The sequence below is a fragment of the Narcine bancroftii genome, chromosome 1 (assembly GCF_036971445.1).
Source record: "Narcine bancroftii isolate sNarBan1 chromosome 1, sNarBan1.hap1, whole genome shotgun sequence".
Taxonomy (NCBI): domain Eukaryota; kingdom Metazoa; phylum Chordata; class Chondrichthyes; order Torpediniformes; family Narcinidae; genus Narcine; species Narcine bancroftii.
This window is the reverse complement of record NC_091469.1, coordinates 279,314,897-279,332,661: the sequence shown is the minus strand read 5'-3', so window position 1 is coordinate 279,332,661 and position 17,765 is coordinate 279,314,897. Positions and strand designations below refer to the sequence as shown.

Here is a 17,765-nt window from a genome sequence, read left to right as displayed (position 1 = left end):
TTCTTAACATTATTGCAGTGCATCGAAGTGATCTATGGCCTAGCAAAAGATGCATCCTTGTATCTTGTGGGAAGCTAGGAAAGAAATTATAGAGGCTCTTGCTGTGACGTTTTCATAATCTTTAGCCTTGTATGAAGTGTTGGAAGGTGATTAATATTTGTGCTGTTATTTAAAAAGGGCAGCAAGGTCAAGTCAGGGAACCACAGGCCAGATAGCTTGATGTCAGTAGTTAAAAAACTGCTGAATTTGAATTCAGAGGGACAGGATATACTTGCATTTGAATAGTTAGGGACTGATTGGAAGTAGTCAGCATAGATACAGGTGCATAGTTCCTTAAAAATGGGAACATGGGTGGATAAGGCAGCATTGAACATGCTGACCTTCATTGGACAGGGTATAGAGAACAAAACTCAGGAACTTATGAGTCAGCTCTACAGGAATTGGTAAGACATCAATATATATAATATATATAATACATCAATAAAATATATATGACATCAATTAATTCGAAGGGGTGCAGAGGAGATTTACTGTGATGTTGCTGGACTGGAGGGGTTGAGTTTTGAGGAGAGATTGGATAGGCTGCATCTTTATTCTCTAGAGTGAAAGAGACAGAAGGCGATCTTATCAAGGTCTACAAAATAATGAGGGGCATGGATAAAGTGAATATGCACAGCTTTTTTTTCCCCCCCACAGGATATATGATTCCCAGGCAAGTTTAAGGTGAGAAGGGAAAGATTCAGGAGGGATTAGAGACTATTTTTATCCCAACTCAGAGAGTGGTCCACATCTCAGATGGACTGACATAAGAAAGTGCAGAAACAGCCACAATAACAACATTCAAAAGGCATTTAGACAGATTTATGAACAAGAGGGATACAGATCAAGGGTAGGCAAATAGGATACCCATCCAGAACACCACATAGATCATCATTGACTAGTTGGGTAGTAGGGTCTGCTCCAAGCTGTGACTGACTGCATTTCATTCCAATTTGCATGAGATAATTGCCCTGAATGACATTAGATGGCCAAATTGGATAATGCAAATTCTACTGGGTTTTCCTTGACATTGTTGTTTGTTTAATTCTTGCATTTGTGGCAATAAATAATGAAGAAAAAGGCTTTGTGTCTGCATGTGGGTGTCTGTGCATGGGGGGGGGGGGGGGGGGAAAGAGAGGGGTGTGTGTGTGTGTGCGCGCGCTCAAGCTGACCTGACATACTGTATATGTTCCTGAAATTCTCACCTTCTCCTTCATGTAGTGCTTGCTGGTCTCCAACGGCCTCAGGCACCAGTTTGGCATATGAATGATTTTCACTGCTGTCAAATTTCACTGTGTCAAAGTACACAGAACCATTGGAGACATACCTGGCAAAATACAACAGAGATATTTATTGAAGACAAACAGCAAAAATACTGCCCAAGGCCAAGATCTCCTGACCCTAACTAATATTTATTCTGTATAATCCATTCAAAAATAGTACTCATCATCAACTTTGATTTTTTTGTATCTAATCATTATATCTGACATACCATCTTGATGATTTCTGACACAGTCCAAGCAAATTCTAATTATTTTACAATACATCTCTAATGTAATTCTTCTCTGTGCCTCAATTTTTACCAGAGTAAACTGCCACCTTTCTGGCTTCACTCTCTCTCTCAGCAAATTTCATCATAATTATTCCCAGATTATTTTTGATATTCAAGACAAAATCATTCTTCCTGGGTGCCTCTTTTTAGTTCATCTTTCCTGCTTCTACCAACTTTAAATTTGACTATAATTTCCAGGAGTTCATAGATCTTCAAAACTGAAGACACTTGAACATGTCCAGTATCTTCGAGCCCCTCATAATTGCTTAATCATTCATTGATCATGGCTGATGCTTTACCTCACTGGCACTTTACTGAACTAAACCACATCCCTTGATTTTGTTAATATCTAAAATTTTACACATTTTCATCTTTTGGCATTGAATATATTCAGCAATTGAGCCAAAGATTCACAACCCTCAGGATAAGGAATTTATTTTCATCTTAATCGTAAATGGCTGACAGCCAATTTGGAAACTAATCCCTGAATTTTGATACCTCAGTGGGATGAAATATTACCACTGTGTCCACCCTTTATTTATTATTATTATATTTTTTCTTTTCAAATTTTTTTATTGATGTTTATATTATGCAAAAAACACTTATAATTCAAAATCTAATTTAAAAGATGACATGTAGGAATCAAGTGACAACAACCTGGAGATGGACAGCATAGTACCAAAGCTTCAGAACAACCCTAATTCTTTAGGTTATGATAATAGTCCATAAATAGGACCCATGTCTTTTGAAAGTCAATATTTGATTCTTTAATGGCATATTTAATTTCTTTCTAAACTTAAACAAGAACCACACTTTAAAGCAGTGGTTCTCAACCTTTTTCCTTTCTACTCATATACCACCTTAAGTAATCCCCCATCAGTGCTTAGTAAAGGATTGCTTAAGGTGGTATGTGGGTGGGAAGGGAAGGCTGAGAATCACTGCTCTAGATGCAATTGTTACTGAAATATTTTGCTTGAGAAAAAATGTCATTGCTCCATTTCCTTTGGAGTTATGAAACTGTGCACATAATGAGTCAATTAGGTATGTTTAAAACCTTAAGCAATCCTTTACTAATCACAGAGCACCGATGACACAGGGAATACTTATGTGAGTGGAAAGAAAAAGGTTGAGAATCACTGGTTTAAGTATGTTTCAAGGAGATTATGCTCTTATGATTGTCCACACAAAGCACAAGCATAATATTCCCTTTACCTGCTGAATCTGCCCGGGGACAACTTGCTCATATGGAGGTAACAGCTGTTTTAAATTCATCGAGTTTTCCTTATTGATTTTAAATTGTTTAAAACTAATTTTGATTGATACAATTCTTAAAATAATATACATTTCTGACATTAATTGATTTTATTCACATCTTTGAAGATTATGAACATTGAAGGGCAGAACTTGCTTTACCTTTACTAATGTGATTCTGCTTTATTGTGTAAGGGTCATATTGCTTGCAAGTCAATACTGAGGGGCTTGGAAAAGGCCAGGTCTATTTTCACACTGCTGATTCCTGCCAACCTTCCTAAGAACCAGGAAGAGTTCCCAAGAAGGATGGCTTTTCACACTGCAGTATGAATTATCTGGTAAAATCGGCAACTGGGGATTTTAAGATTCAGCGGTGACAATGAAAGAGCAGGTTGTGCTTTTACATGGCCAGAAGGTGATTGTCGGTTAACTTGGCTGGGCTCAAAGAGTGACATCCTCTCCCTCCAATGTCTCTCCAAGCCTGTTTGAATTTGACCTGCCCAGCCGGGACAGGACATTTCACACCCCACAATTACTGGGCAAGTTACCAGGTAAATTTCCTGGTTAACCCACATGTACTTGGTAGTGTGAAAGGGCCTGGGTCATATGGCAGCAGTGACTGCAGAATTGGGAATTTCTAGTCCTTTACATCTGCTCAAACCACCTACTCTATTTGATTCCTTAATTATCTTGCTTGTGCAATACTTAATTTAGAATACAAAGTGTTTCAATGAAGTATTCATCCACAGAGAGATGCAATTGTCCTCCGCCTCCAATTTCCAATGTAAATCCTCAATTACATTATTAAAACATATAAAAAGCATTTGGATTAGTCTTTCAGAAAGCAAGCACTTACCCATAGCAATTATCCACCACCTGCTGGACAAACTGTACAATCTCAGGAATGTACTCACTCACTCGAGTCAAAACATCTGCAGGCAGAACCTGCAGAACAAAAACAGTTTAAGAAATAGTGCATAGTGTATAAAAGGAGCCTTGAAATAAAACCCAATATGTAGATTTTTTAAAAAGTCAGAATATTTTCAAAAGAAATGGATTCAAGTTCTTTGAAGTAAACCTGTTCTGGTCTACTCCCATCAATACAATGGCCAGGAAAGAGCATCAGCACCTCTATTTGAAGCCTGAAGAAATTTGGCACATCACCTCCATCTGTCAACAACTTCTATAAATGCATCAATGAAAATATTCTGCCAGGATGCATCACGGTGTTGTACAGGAGCTGCACCATTTAAGACCAGAAAAAAACTGCAGAGGACAACCTACACTGCTCAGATCATCCCACAAACCCACCTCCATTTCATCAACTCCAATGACATTCTCCACAGGCTTGGACTAGCAGTCTACCTGTTAAAAGACTCACCCACCCCAACCCCACAATCTTCACTTTCCTTCTGTTGAAAAGATTTACAACTGTGATATCACACATCATCAGATTCAAACACAGTTTCTTTCTGGCCATCATCAGACTCCTGAATGAACCTCATACAAGTGAAAGAATTTTGCTTATGCTCAGTTCTAATCGATCTCTCTCTTCTAATTAAAATCCTGCACTTCATACTGTGTCTTTATGCTGTACTATGTATGGCCAACTTGCTGGACTACTTGCAATACAAATTTCTCACTGTATATCAGTATGTAACAATAAATTTTAATTTGAAAAGAAAATGTATACAGTTCCCACACTTTGGAGTGGTGATCTTGGCATGAATAAAGATTTGTTTGATAGATTCTTTTCCAGCGAGTTCTGATATTTCATTGGTTTCACAATTTTTCAAACCAGCAAAAGTCTTAATCACATTGCAAGGTGGAAAAGCACTGTCACTTTAATGACCTTTTCCCAAATAAAACATACATGGGTATCAGAAAATGTAATATTTTTGTGCTAAATTCCCAAGTTCTTTACATTGCTCAACTCATATATGTGGAATGGAATGCAAGAAGTCAATTGTATTTTAATTTTCTTGTGTCACTGAATGGTCACTATTTGACAATAATAGAACCAAGTTACTTTGAGTTCTCTTATAACAGTTGACAATATGGGTTTAGACCTATCTATTGTTTTACTGCACTGAGTGAATAAATAAACATGGGAATTAATCTTGAGTTTGTTCCATCATTGAAAAAGATATCTGTTGATTTGACTAATGACTCAACTCCACATTTCTACTTTTGGTCACCTTTCACCACATTTACTTATCAAGAATCACGCCATAATTCAGACTTTTTAAAGGAAATGTTATGAAGACTTTCAACTCTTGGAGAAGAGGCAAATTTATTTTCTCTCACTTCAAATGGAGATCATTTTATTTTACTTTGTTCCAGATCTTTGCCCACTTGCTTAATCTATTTTTGTAGTCTCATTATATCCATCTCACAGCCTATTTGTTTTGTACCTTTATTTCTTTGTATCCTCAGCAAGTTCAGCAACCACACCTTTGGTACTATCATTCAATTCACTTCAATTTATCTTTAAAAAAATTGAGGGGAAAATGCAGAACAATTCTAAATATCTGAGTTATAATTCCTTTGACACCATTCATTATGCCGATTGATAGTCACATCAAAAGGTTACTTTCTATACTGTGAACATTTTGATGCAGCATCTAATTAAATACCTTCTAGAAAGCTTTGTACATTCACCAGCTCCCCAATTTCCATAGCACATACTTGTGAATTGTTCGTTAAACAACAGCACTGGATCATTCATTATCTGCCCATTGTATAATTGCACTAGTTGGTTTATGACTTAATTACTATATCACAGCATTTGATGGTGTGTGACTTAATAACTGTAGCTCAACATCAGGTGCATTGCAATTTGCAAATTAAATCATGAAGCTGAGCTGATCTATTACTCAATTCTACCATAGAGTTCTGAATGTACCAACACTTTATTCAGATCAATAACATTATCCTCATGTATTAAATAAATCGCATCAAACGTTTCAATGAGAATTATTGTTACTTACATTGAGTGCATTCATATCTTGGTGATACTCTCCTTCCCAGTACTTGGGAAGCTTTGAAAAGATGGAATTGTCAGTAACTTGACTGCCAAACTGAACATCCAGCCAATCAGACAATACCTCCCTTGCTTCAACTAACAGAACCTATTAAAAAAATAATGTCTTCAATAATTAATAAACATAGTATTCAAATCAAAAGATACTTTATATTTGTTGCATGGGATCAGGTTGCATCTCGAATACTGCTTAAAGTTTTAGTTACTTCATAACAGAATTTATGGAGGGTAAAGATACAAGTGACATAGGAGACAGAATATTAGAAATTTAAATAATGTAGTTGTTCATAAAGCAAGTCTTTTCTGAAAAGAATTTTTTTTAAGATCACCGACTGAAACATATTTACTGAATTTATAACATGGTACTGGGGAAATTGTTCATAGCACTAAAATATCAAAAGATTGAAAACATTTTTAAAGATTAAAGAACTAAGATTACTTTACAGGTGACAGTTGTATGAAAAAACGTCATGAGCAAAATCACTGGTGGAGATTTTTGAACTCGTCACCAGGATGATCCAGGGTGAAAAGCTTGTCTGATTTTCCATATTACAACTGAAACTGATTGCAACATTGCACAACACCTGGACAGTTATGTCATGATTCTGATCAATTCAAATGAATGTGTCCCCACCAAATTATTTAGGGCTTTCCCCAACCACAATTCCTGAATGAACAATGAAATCAGGAACGTGCGGAGAGCTGGATCACAGGCATGTAACGCTTTGGACCCCGTGTCCCAGTTTCCAGGACTGGCTTTGTACCCAACCACCTGCTGTTTTGTACTGTGCTATACTACTGAACCCAGCTTAGCGCCGACATTGGCGACTTCGGGGGTTTTTATGTGACACTAAAGGCGGTGTACGGCCCCTCACCCCAAGTCCAAAGCCCTCTGCGCAGCTCAGATGGCGAAGTCCTCCTCAGCGACAAGATCTCCATCCTCAATCGATGGTCAGAACACTTCCAATCTCTTTTCAGTGCCAACCGCTCAGTCCAAGAATCCGCCCTGCTCCAGCTCCCTCAACAACCCTTGAGTCTAGAGCTGGATGAGGTCCTCACCCGGAAAGAGACATATAAGGCAATTGAACAACTGAAAAGTGGCAAAGCAGCAGGTATGGATGGAATCCCCCCCCAGAGGTCTGGAAGGCTGGCGGCAAAGCTCTGCATACTAAACTGCATGAGTTTTTCATGCTCTGCTGGGACCAAGGAAAGCTGCCTCAGGACCTTTGTGATGCCATCATCATCACCCTGTACAAAAACAAAGGCGAGAAATCAGACTGCTCAAACTACAGGGGAATCACGCTGCTCTCCATTGCAGGCAAAATCTTCGCTAGGATTCTCCTTAATAGACTAATACCTAGTGTCGCCGAAAATGTCCTCCCAGAATCACAGTGTGGCTTTCGCACAAACAGAGGAACTCCTGATATGGTCTTTGCCCTCAGACAGCTCCAAGAAAAGTGCAGAGAACAAAACAAAGGACTCTACATCACCTTTGTTGACGTCGCCAAAGCCTTTGACACCGTGAGCAGGAAAGGGCTTTGGCAAATACTAGAGCGCCTCGGAGGTCCCTCCAAGTTCCTCAACATGGTTATCCAACTGCACGATAACCAACAAGGTCAGGTCAGATACAGCAATGAGCTCTCTGATCCCTTCTCCATTAACAATGGCGTGAAGCAAGGCTGCGTCCTCATACCAACCCTCTTTACTATCTTCTTCAGCATGATGCTGAAACAAGCCATGAAAGACCTCAACAATGAAGACGCTGTTTACATCCGGTACCGCACGGATGGCAGTCTCTTCAATCTGAGGCGCTTGCAAGCTCACACCAAAACACAAGAGCAACTTATCCGTGAACTACTCTTTGCAGACGATGCCTCTTTAGTTGCCCATTCAGAGCCAGCTCTCCAGCGCATGACGTCCTATTTTGCGGAAACTGCCAAAATGTTTGGCCTGGAAGTCAGCCTGAAGAAAACTGAGGTCCTCCATCAGCCAGCTCCCCACCATGACTACCAGCCCCCCCACATCTCCATCGGGCACACAAAACTCAAAACGGTCAACCAGTTTACCTATCTTAGTTGCACCATTTCATCAGATGCAAGGATCGACAACGAGATAGACAACAGACTCGCTAAGGCAAATAGCGCCTTTGGAAGACTACACAAAAGAGTCTGGAAAAACAACCACCTGAAGAAACACACAAAGATCAGCGTGTACAGAGCCGTTGTCATACCCACTCTCCTGTTCGGCTCCGAATCATGGGTCCTCTACCGGCATCATCTACAGCTCCTAGAATGCCTCCATCACCGCTGTCTCCGCTCCATCCTCATCATTCATTGGAATGACTTCATCACCAACATCGAAGTACTCGAGCTGGCAGAGTCCACAAGCATCGAATCCATGCTGCTGAAGACCCAACTGCGCTGGGTGGGTCATGTCTCCAGAATGGAGGACCATCGCCTTCCCAAGATCATGTTATATGGCGAGCTCTCCACTGGCCACTGAGACAGAGGTGCACCAAAGAAGAGGTACAAGGACTGCCTAAAGAAATCTCTTGGTGCCTGCCACATTGACCACCGCCAGTGGGCTGATATCGCCTCAAACCGTACATCTTGGCACCTCACAGTTCGGCGGGCAGCAACCTCCTTTGAAGAAGACCGCAGAGCCCACCTCACTGACAAAAGGCAAAGGAGGAAAAACCCAACATCCAACCCCAACCAACCAATTTTCCCTTGCAACCGCTGCAACCGTGCCTGCCTGTCCCGCATCGGACTTGTCAGTCACCAACGAGCCTGCAGCAGACGTGGACATACCCTTCCATAAATCTTCGTCCACGAAGCCAAGCCAAAGAAAGAAAGAAACTACTGTAAAGGCTTATCCATGGATCCAGTCCAGATTATAGACGATGAAAGGTCAAAAATGCCTGGAGGCCAAATGGTTAAGTCTGAAGATCAAGAACACTCCACAAAGAACAAGTTCTCCTGGGTGAAGTGGAGATTCTGGATGAGAATGGAAACAATGAGGGACACTTGACAGCTGTGGCAGGGCCCAAATGACACAACCTGCTACAAAACCAAATCCAGTGCTCTCGGATGAGCTCAATGCCTTCTACACTCAATTTGAACACCAGAAAAGAGCCACTGCACACTTCCACATCCTCTGACGACTCTCAATTGTCAGTAACAGAGGGTGATGTGGGTGGGCTGCCATCAGGAGAGTAAATCTAAGGAAGACATTCAGTCTGGACGGAGTACCCGGCAGAGTACTGAAAACCAGTGCTGACCAACTGACCAATGTATTCACAGATATCTTCAACATCTCAGACCATCTGGCACCCTCCTATTTCAAACAGACCTCAATTGTACTGCTGTCTAAGAAGAACGGTAACCTGCCTAAATGAATATCGTACAGTGTCACTTACCTCTACAGTGATGAAGTGTTTTGAGAGGGTTGTGTTGAAGCCTCTCAGCTCCTGTCTGAGTGACGACATGGATTCGTTCCAATTTGCCTACCATAACAGATCTACAGCAGATGCCATTTCACTGGCTCTACATCAAACAGCAAAGATGCATACACCAGGATGCTCTCTATTGACTGTAGTTCAGCATGGATCCTGGATTTCCTCACCTCCGGACCCCAATCATAGCAGATTGGCAAGAACATCTCCTCCACAATCTCCATCAGCACTGGAACACCATGGGCTGTGGACTTAGTCCCCTTCCCTACTTGCTTTACACCTATGTCTATGACAACACCATTCACTAATCTGCTGATGTCACCACCGTAATGGGCTACATAAAAAGGGACAATGAGTCATCATACAGGATGGAGATTGAAAACTTAAGCTGAATGGTGCAGTGACAAAACCCTCTCACTCAATGTCACTAAAACCAAGGAGCTGATTGTAGACTTGAGGAAAACCAGAGGCGTATGATCCAGGCTTCAGTGGGGAAACAGAGATGGAGAGGGTAAGCAAATTTGAAGTCCTGGGGGGGGTCACCATCTCAGAAGATCTTTGTGAAGAAAGCAAGTTAGCGTCTCTAATTCATCAGGAATTTGTGGAGGTTCATTATGAGATCAGAAACCTCACCAAACGTCTGTAGATGTGTAATGGAAAGTGTGCTGAGCGCCTGCATCATAGCCTGGTATAGGGACACCAACACCTCCAAGAGGAAAGCCCTGCAAAAGGTAGTGGACACAGCCCAGAACATCATCAGCTAAACTCTCCCCACCGTCAAGAAAAACACTGCCATCAGAGAGCAGCAGCAATCACCAAGGATCCACATCACCCAGGACATGCTCTGTTCTCACTGCTGCCATCAGAAAGGTATAGGTGCCACAAGACTCACACCACCAGATTCAGGAACAGTTGCTCCCCCCTCCACCATCAGACTCCTAAACAACAGACTCAGAGACTCATTTAAGGACTCTTACTTTGCACATTATTTATTACTGAATTTTTTTTTCTGTATTGCACAGTTCATTTACATTTCTTTCTTTGTTTAAATTTCTCTCTTGTATTTTTTGTTCTTCTTGAATACAGTTTACAGTTAAGATAAGTAGAAATTTTGCCTGGACTGTAACAAAAATCTCCCATTCCACAAGTTCCATTCCAAATATTTATCTTTTTAAACATCAAGAATATTATGTAGCATTATAAAAACTTGTGCAAGACATTTTCATTTCTCCTTAACAGTGATAATGGCTATGCTTAATCAAGTATTTATATAAATTTACTATCCTTCCCATACAGATAAATACAATTTCCCATGGAAACAGGATTTTACTCTAACCAGTATTATCTTCATGTGGAAAAAAAATCATATTAATATGCCCTGTTCCTATTCTCCATTTTAAAATAACACTTTTCCCATGTAATTGTGAATGCTGCTGATATTTCTACTTGCCCCAAGAAATAGAACACTAATTTAATGCCCTAGCCAAAATCTATCCCTCAATCAACAGAACAAAAATAATTTTCTGGACAATCACTTCAGTGTTGAGCAGTGTATAAATTCGCTGTCCACCAAACAAATAAGCAGTAGAAAGGAATTTTTTTTCCAAATTACCAGCACCTTTTCTTCAGGATCCCTTATGATGAGATAACGAATCAAGTTCCTCATTACACAAAATTCTGAAATAGCCTGCTCCTAGGAACACCTTACTAGAGGAAACTGCTGCAATTCTTCTCACCTAGAGCACCAATTTTAACAAAGATTTTTTTTTAAATGAACAATCCATTCCTTCTAAAACTATAGTATTTTTTCATGTTATTTTCTGCAGAAGAAATTTCATGCGGAGAGGTCGACATCAACTCTAACATAGTTGGAAAACAGCTTGTTTTAATACAGGGCCTGGACCTATTGTGTTTAGCAAGACGCATGATTTGGAAGCTAAGTTGTAGCCAAGGATGCTAACTGGTTAATGATATATTTTTCTTGCCATGAGACAAAAACTATGTCTTAATAAAAATTGTAACTGTCTAATATCGTATACAATGGTGTTATTCCATGATGTAATCATAATTTATGTAAAAGCTTGTTTATCTCTCTCTGTATAAATGTAATTGAGGAGGTAGATTTTTAGAGCTGATAAGCAGAGGAGACTGCAGCCTGCACTCCAAGATACTTCATGTGAAATAATTTTGTTGACATTTTCATAATCTTTTCCCCACTATTGTCAGACTTTTCTGTTCAAATTAAATTGGTTTCTTGTTTCATAGTTTATTAATTCTGAAATGACTGCTAATTTTTACTAAGTAGAATATACTTATTCATAGTTCTGCAATTTCATTTTTAACAAGCATTCACATTTTGCACTACAATCTGATGAGCCAATTTCTCCTTCTACCTCACCTTAGGTCCTGTACATAGAACACTACAGCACAATACAGGCCCTTCAGTTCTCGATGTTGTGCCAACCTATATATACCTAACAAAAAAAAACTAAACCCTTCTTACCTCATAACCCTCTACTTTTATTTCATCCATGTGCTAGTCTCAGAGTCTCTTAAATGCCCTAATGTTTGAGCTTCCACCACCATCCCTGGCAAAGCATTCCAGGCACCCACAACTCTCTGCATAAAAACTTACCCTGAAGTCTCCCCTAGACTTCCCTCCCTTTACATTGTACATGTATCCTCGTGTTTGCTATTTCTGCCCGAGGAAACAGGTGCTGGCTGTCCACTCTACCTATGTCACTCATAAACTTGTAGACCTTTATTAAGTCTCCTCTTGTCCTTCTACACTCCAAAGAGAAAAAAAAAGTCTAAGCTCTGCTAACCTTGTCTCGTAAGACATATTTTCCAATCCAGGTAACATCCTGCTAAATCCCCTCTGTACCTGAGCTTGCTTGGTAATCTCCTCTTGGGGAAATGCCTGATGTATGGTATCCTCTAGGGTTTTAAGGGATGACAAAACTGCATGGTTTATCCTTTCCAGCATCTGTTTCTTGTCGGGGTCTGTGGCTTCACCAAGTTTCACAGTGAAAGGCTGGATCAAGAGAATAAGAAACAATTCAGAAATTAATATTATTTCAATGAAGTCATAAAAAAAATCACCAAGTGCCAATTTTTGATGTCTTTTGTGACAAATGCTTCTCCACAAATCAGCAGGAGAGAGAATAAAAACATTTCTGACAGGTCAAACTATGATAATTCTGAGAAATACAGAATTCTGCATTCCTGCCAAAGTACAGATATGCCAAATAAGAGCACAATTTTTATCGTTCTTCCTTTTTATCACCATAATCAGCTCCAAACTAAATCCAGTCCATTCATTTCATCTGTTACTATCCATAGTGAACCAACATCTCTACAGCTACTGTCTAAATCATCATTTGCTTGTTAGTAACTTGAGTTCTGCCCTTTTTTAAAAAAAAAGTTTAGCTTCATGGAATTTTGGCAAAAGTGAACAAGGGAAAAACAAAATAAACGTCAAAAGACCTGTGACCGAGAACAACATGAACGTGAATACATGCTGCTGAAGTTTAAAAATATATCATCCTTTAATTTTTTTTTGGAATGCTGGGAGTTCAAATCAAACATTCCGGAAGCACTAGGTCAATAAAAAAACAGAACTGATATTTCAGTTGAAGAATCCTTCAATTGAACTAGTAAAGTGAGAAAACCAGCATGGTTAAGTTGTAAAGGATGAAGGAGTGGAGACATCAAAAGAATTCTCAGTGAAATGGTGTTAATGTTGCCAAGTTGACAATTTCCTAAAAGCTAGTACAGTAGAATTCTCATTATTTGAAATTCAATCAACTGGAAACCCAAACAACTGGCCAAAAACATTAGAGGAATAAATAAAACAAATGAATAAAATTTTAAATTAAATAAAGTTTAAAATTGTAAAAGTAAATGCTCTCTGAAGCAACACATGTTGGTGAAGATTGGAGCAAACATTCAGCTTGCAGAGTGCCCTGGTTGTGCCCGGCCCGCAGCAGCTGTTTGAATAAAATGGCGTTGCCCAGGATGAAGAGCCAGCTAATGCTGCTTGCCGCTGGGGCGACTCTCCCAAAGTGTCTCCCTATCCCTGCCAATTAGGAATCTTTATCTTTAATCATATTAGATATATTAGTAAGGCTATCTTTAAACTTGTCACGGTTAGCAAAGCTGTTACAGCATTAGCGACCATGGTTCAAATAGAAATTTATGGTAATTAGCTGATTAAAGTGAACTTTACATAATTAAATCCTACAATACTGATTTTTTTTCAAATTACTTTTACATTTTGCACTGCCTTTCTTCTTTTAAAATGTATTCTTTATGCAGATGTATTAGTTAGGCATTGTACCAGTGTCTCAGTCAACCGGAAAATTTGCATATGCAGCATCTGTGATCCCCATAGGCGCTGGATAATAGGGATTCTACTGTGTGGTTAAAAAAAAAGAAATAATTGAAACAGAAAGATTTTCAGAGAGAAAAAAAAGTGATGGGTGTCTGAAATTCTTACAATTAAATTTCAATGGTTACAATGTGCCCAAGTGAAATAGCAGATTCTGTTCCTCTAGTATTCTTTGGCTATCATTGGAGCAATGTCGGAAGGAAAGTCAGAAAGGATGGTGTGGAATGTGGATGGAGAATCAATGCAATAGGTATCTGGAAGTTCAGGGACCCCCTTGCAGATTGAATGATGGCCTGTCAAGTGATCACTGTTTTTGTTTTATCCAATGTTGAAGGAAAAGAGGAGGTGAAAGGAGAGATGTTGCTCAGTGGTTTTAGCATTTTCAGTTTTTATTTCCATTATGCAAGTGTTACAAAGATCTTTTAACATGAGGCATTGTTGATGCCTTCAATATTTTAGAGTTTAAAAATATCAAGATGTTTCCACAATTAGTCAGCTGATAAAACTGATGGTGGACCAAGTAAATAAACCAGGTTGTTCCAAAATTGATTCATGTGTAAATCAATTCTCTTATCGCTTGTGAAGATAGCTATAGAATGCTACAAAATAGGCCAATATTCCAATTCTGATTATTATTTAGATATCTTGCTTGGATAATGCACGTCTGTAATATGGAATAGGATTACACGCAACTAAGGTCCAGAGAATGAACAATTTTACAACAGTCACTGTTTATCACTACCCAAGAGGAAGCCAAAACAGAAAGAGTCAAAACCTTCGGCAGACTGAATGACATGCTACAGTGTTTGGGATATTATGAAACTTCAAAAAGAATTAGTTTTGTACAAACAAGGAAAAAATGATAATGTGATCCACAGTGCTGTTGATCCCACAGTGAAGTAAATTTCCTCATTACATGCCTTATTATGCTGTAGGGGGTGGCAGGCGGCAAGAGGGGAGGTGAACAGAGAGAAAATGGCAGACATTCACTTCTTACTATCTCTGGGGCATGGAGATAACCAAGGACATGGAGAGTCAGCTGTGTTGCCTCACAATTTTTTAATCCTATGTAGACATCGACAAGAAAGTGGCTATAATGGGAAAATCTGGATATCAGTAATTTAAACCTTTTCACTTGGACCATGAAATGTACATTAATATACAATAGTCTGTAGTGATAATCATGTTTCAGTCGAGGAATTACGCAAAAGGAGAAAACTTCTGTTCTATCACTTTACCTTCAGAGCTTCCTTGACATCTTGTAGAAGCTGAGTAGGTGCCAGATTTTTCTCCCTGTACTGATCAAATAGGTGATTTTGCCGGGCTCGCTTAATGATCTATACAAATGTAACATCAGTAACAGCAGAATAAGCAGCGTTATAGAATACAAAGCCCAGAGTTTAATATATCAGATTAAAAATGAATGGGTTACACAATGCTGCTGTCAGGGGAAGACACAAATACATCACAGTACGGACTCGCATGCATAGTAAAAAAACTGACCAATAAATATGATGCAATATTGTATGAAGAGTGGTATTCAGATATACACAAAGAGAACGGAGAACATTACAACTGGTGATTTGGAGAAGTTATTCAAGGAAAATGAAAGAGAGGAGGGAAATACACTGACATTAATAAATGGATCATAAATACAGTACAACGATTATCCAAAATGGTCGGGACTGGGCCTATTTCGGATGAACGGTTTTTTCAGAGAACTGGTCATTTTTGAAAAAAACAGCTCAGTAGCAACAGCAAATCACTTGCAACAGTGTTTAAACAACAACAAGGGAAGGCATTTCTAACATTAAAATAATGCTTAACTCTCATCAAAAAAAAATGCTGGCCACTGCCAATCACCGACACCTCCCCACCAAGATCCCTGCTGCCACTGGCAGCCCGAGGTCCCCAGTCGGAGTTGTACTGTAGATCATCGTGATACATGCATTTTAAATACACAGAGTGATTCAACTCAACAGATAATAAAGCTTTCAACTCTAAATGATAAATTCATTATGCAAAGCTCTTATACTAATGCTTGGCTAACTCTAGACACTCTTGACAAGATTTAAAATAGTACAACCCAACTAGTTAGTTTGGATATCACAAAACAAAATTGTGCATAATTCTAATTTTACATAAAGAGCCCACATCTGAGAGGCAAGAGTGACATTTTATAAACTCATTACTGTTGCTTCTCAAACTCAGTTGACCCCAGGACTGTTGATAAAGAGCTGTGTAATAATTATTGGGGAGGGTATAGTTTATTTAGATTACTGATACTGTATTGTAATTTTATTATTTTATTCTTAATTTTTTTAAATGTAATCCTATATGTTATTCATGTTATAAAATCTTAAATAAAGTTTAAAAAAAAGAGCTTCTAATGTGTTGCAGAGTTTATATGAAAACCCCAGATAAAAGCCTACAATTGGCGCCAGTTCCTAATCTTCCAAGTCTTCAGCCAGCTCTTTTCCAAATTAAGTTTGAAAGAATGGGATGCTGTTCCCATTTTAATTAAAACCCATTCAGCACATTTTCAATTCCAATTTGGACTTAACCAATTTCATTGCAAGCTCACAAAATAATAGTAAATTAATTCCATGGTTATGGCTCACAGGTTTATCAGAGGAAACTATGTTAGTTAATAATAAGGGTTGAATTATACTAATAGGGTAACTTTGATCAGATTTTTTATTGGTGTATTTATTGAATTTTTCTTTATGCTTTGGATATCGTATTTCATGAATCAATATATTATTGTGTGAAAACAATGAATCAATAAAGCATTTATTCTTTTATCTATATTCTATTTTTATTATTTACCATATTTAATATGGAGAAGGCAGTGTACAAATTGAGTGCATACATCTAGCACTTTATTTCTGCTGGCTGTCCGGATCAACACAAGCCTGCTTACTAATGCTACTGTGAAGAAGATAGTTGGGCTTTACTATTATGGCTGAGGCTGAAAGTCATGAAAGAAGATGCAACATTTGCAAAATCAAATGAAGGGTTAAGATTTTGCCAAAGGGCAGGTGACACTTGATGGCAACACATACTTACCTTGTCATCTACATCTGTAATGTTCATACAGTAAAATACATCATATTTGAAGTAATTCATTAAAATTCTTCGCAAAATGTCAAAGGAGATGTAGGACCTGGGGAAAGAAACAGGCACTGGATTGAAGGCTGTGGATGAAGTCTATGGTCATTGCAGGAATTTCATCGTGTAGTAAATTGCAAAATAGCTGGGTGAAATTATGGGTTGTCAATTTGCTTAAAATATTGTTTGACCAAAGCTGAATCACATTCATGTTTCTTCCTAGCCTTGGAATCAGTATCAGAATTGTCAATAGAGAACAAAGTGACACAGAAATTCTGACTTATTTTGCACTACCCTCATGTCTGATGACATTAAAACCAATTGTAAAACAGCGATATCAAGATCAAAGATTAGCTAAATTAGCAGATTTGCAGTAATTGGAACTGAAGCTTCCTTATACCATATTCCCCAATGTCTGTTAGTCAAAACATTGACCAACAGAAGTCTCACAAGACGACTAACTGATGACAATACACTACAATGCTGAATCTGGGTTTTTAATGCCACCTGGTGACACAACATAAAAATGCAATTCTGCCGCTTACAGATGATCATCTCACTCTCGTGAACAATACCTTGTAGTGCTTTTACTGGAATTACATTAAATTTGGCACATTGATTTTCCAAAAGATAAAGTAACCTGAGGAAGTAATGTAATAAGTTATCTGGCAGATTACCTGGCATGCCCCATGTGGGAAGCATCATAAACAGTGGGGCCACAACAGTACCACAACACCTTCTTCCCATTCTGAGGATGAAAGATCTCCTGAAAGAAACAAGAGTTAATTGATTTTGACCAATATATCAAGAATAAAATCATATTTTCACATAGATATGTACTGGCAAACACAATAAAAGACAAACTTTCCAAATTGCGGTTAAAATACTTGAAACAAAGCTCGTAATCATTGTGAAAGATATCCCT

At 38.6% G+C, this 17,765-nt stretch overlaps 1 protein-coding gene across 3 annotated transcripts in view; it reads right to left on the bottom strand.

Moving 5' to 3' along the window:
* Positions 1 to 17,765, bottom strand: part of cars1 (cysteinyl-tRNA synthetase 1) — a 99,127-nt gene that overhangs the window by 50,366 nt on the left and 30,996 nt on the right. For all 3 annotated transcript variants that reach the window (XR_011345578.1, XM_069900784.1, XM_069900777.1), the window contains 7 exons: positions 17,518 to 17,606; positions 16,799 to 16,895; positions 14,968 to 15,066; positions 12,224 to 12,373; positions 5,833 to 5,973; positions 3,699 to 3,787; positions 1,245 to 1,366 (listed from right to left, as the gene is read on the bottom strand). Coding sequence is in view for 2 of the 3 variants with exons in the window: in XM_069900784.1 (XP_069756885.1) it covers positions 1,245 to 1,366; positions 3,699 to 3,787; positions 5,833 to 5,973; positions 12,224 to 12,373; positions 14,968 to 15,066; positions 16,799 to 16,895; positions 17,518 to 17,606 (787 nt within the window). In the remaining variant the exon portion in view is untranslated. The remainder of the gene's footprint in view (positions 1 to 1,244; positions 1,367 to 3,698; positions 3,788 to 5,832; positions 5,974 to 12,223; positions 12,374 to 14,967; positions 15,067 to 16,798; positions 16,896 to 17,517; positions 17,607 to 17,765) is intronic.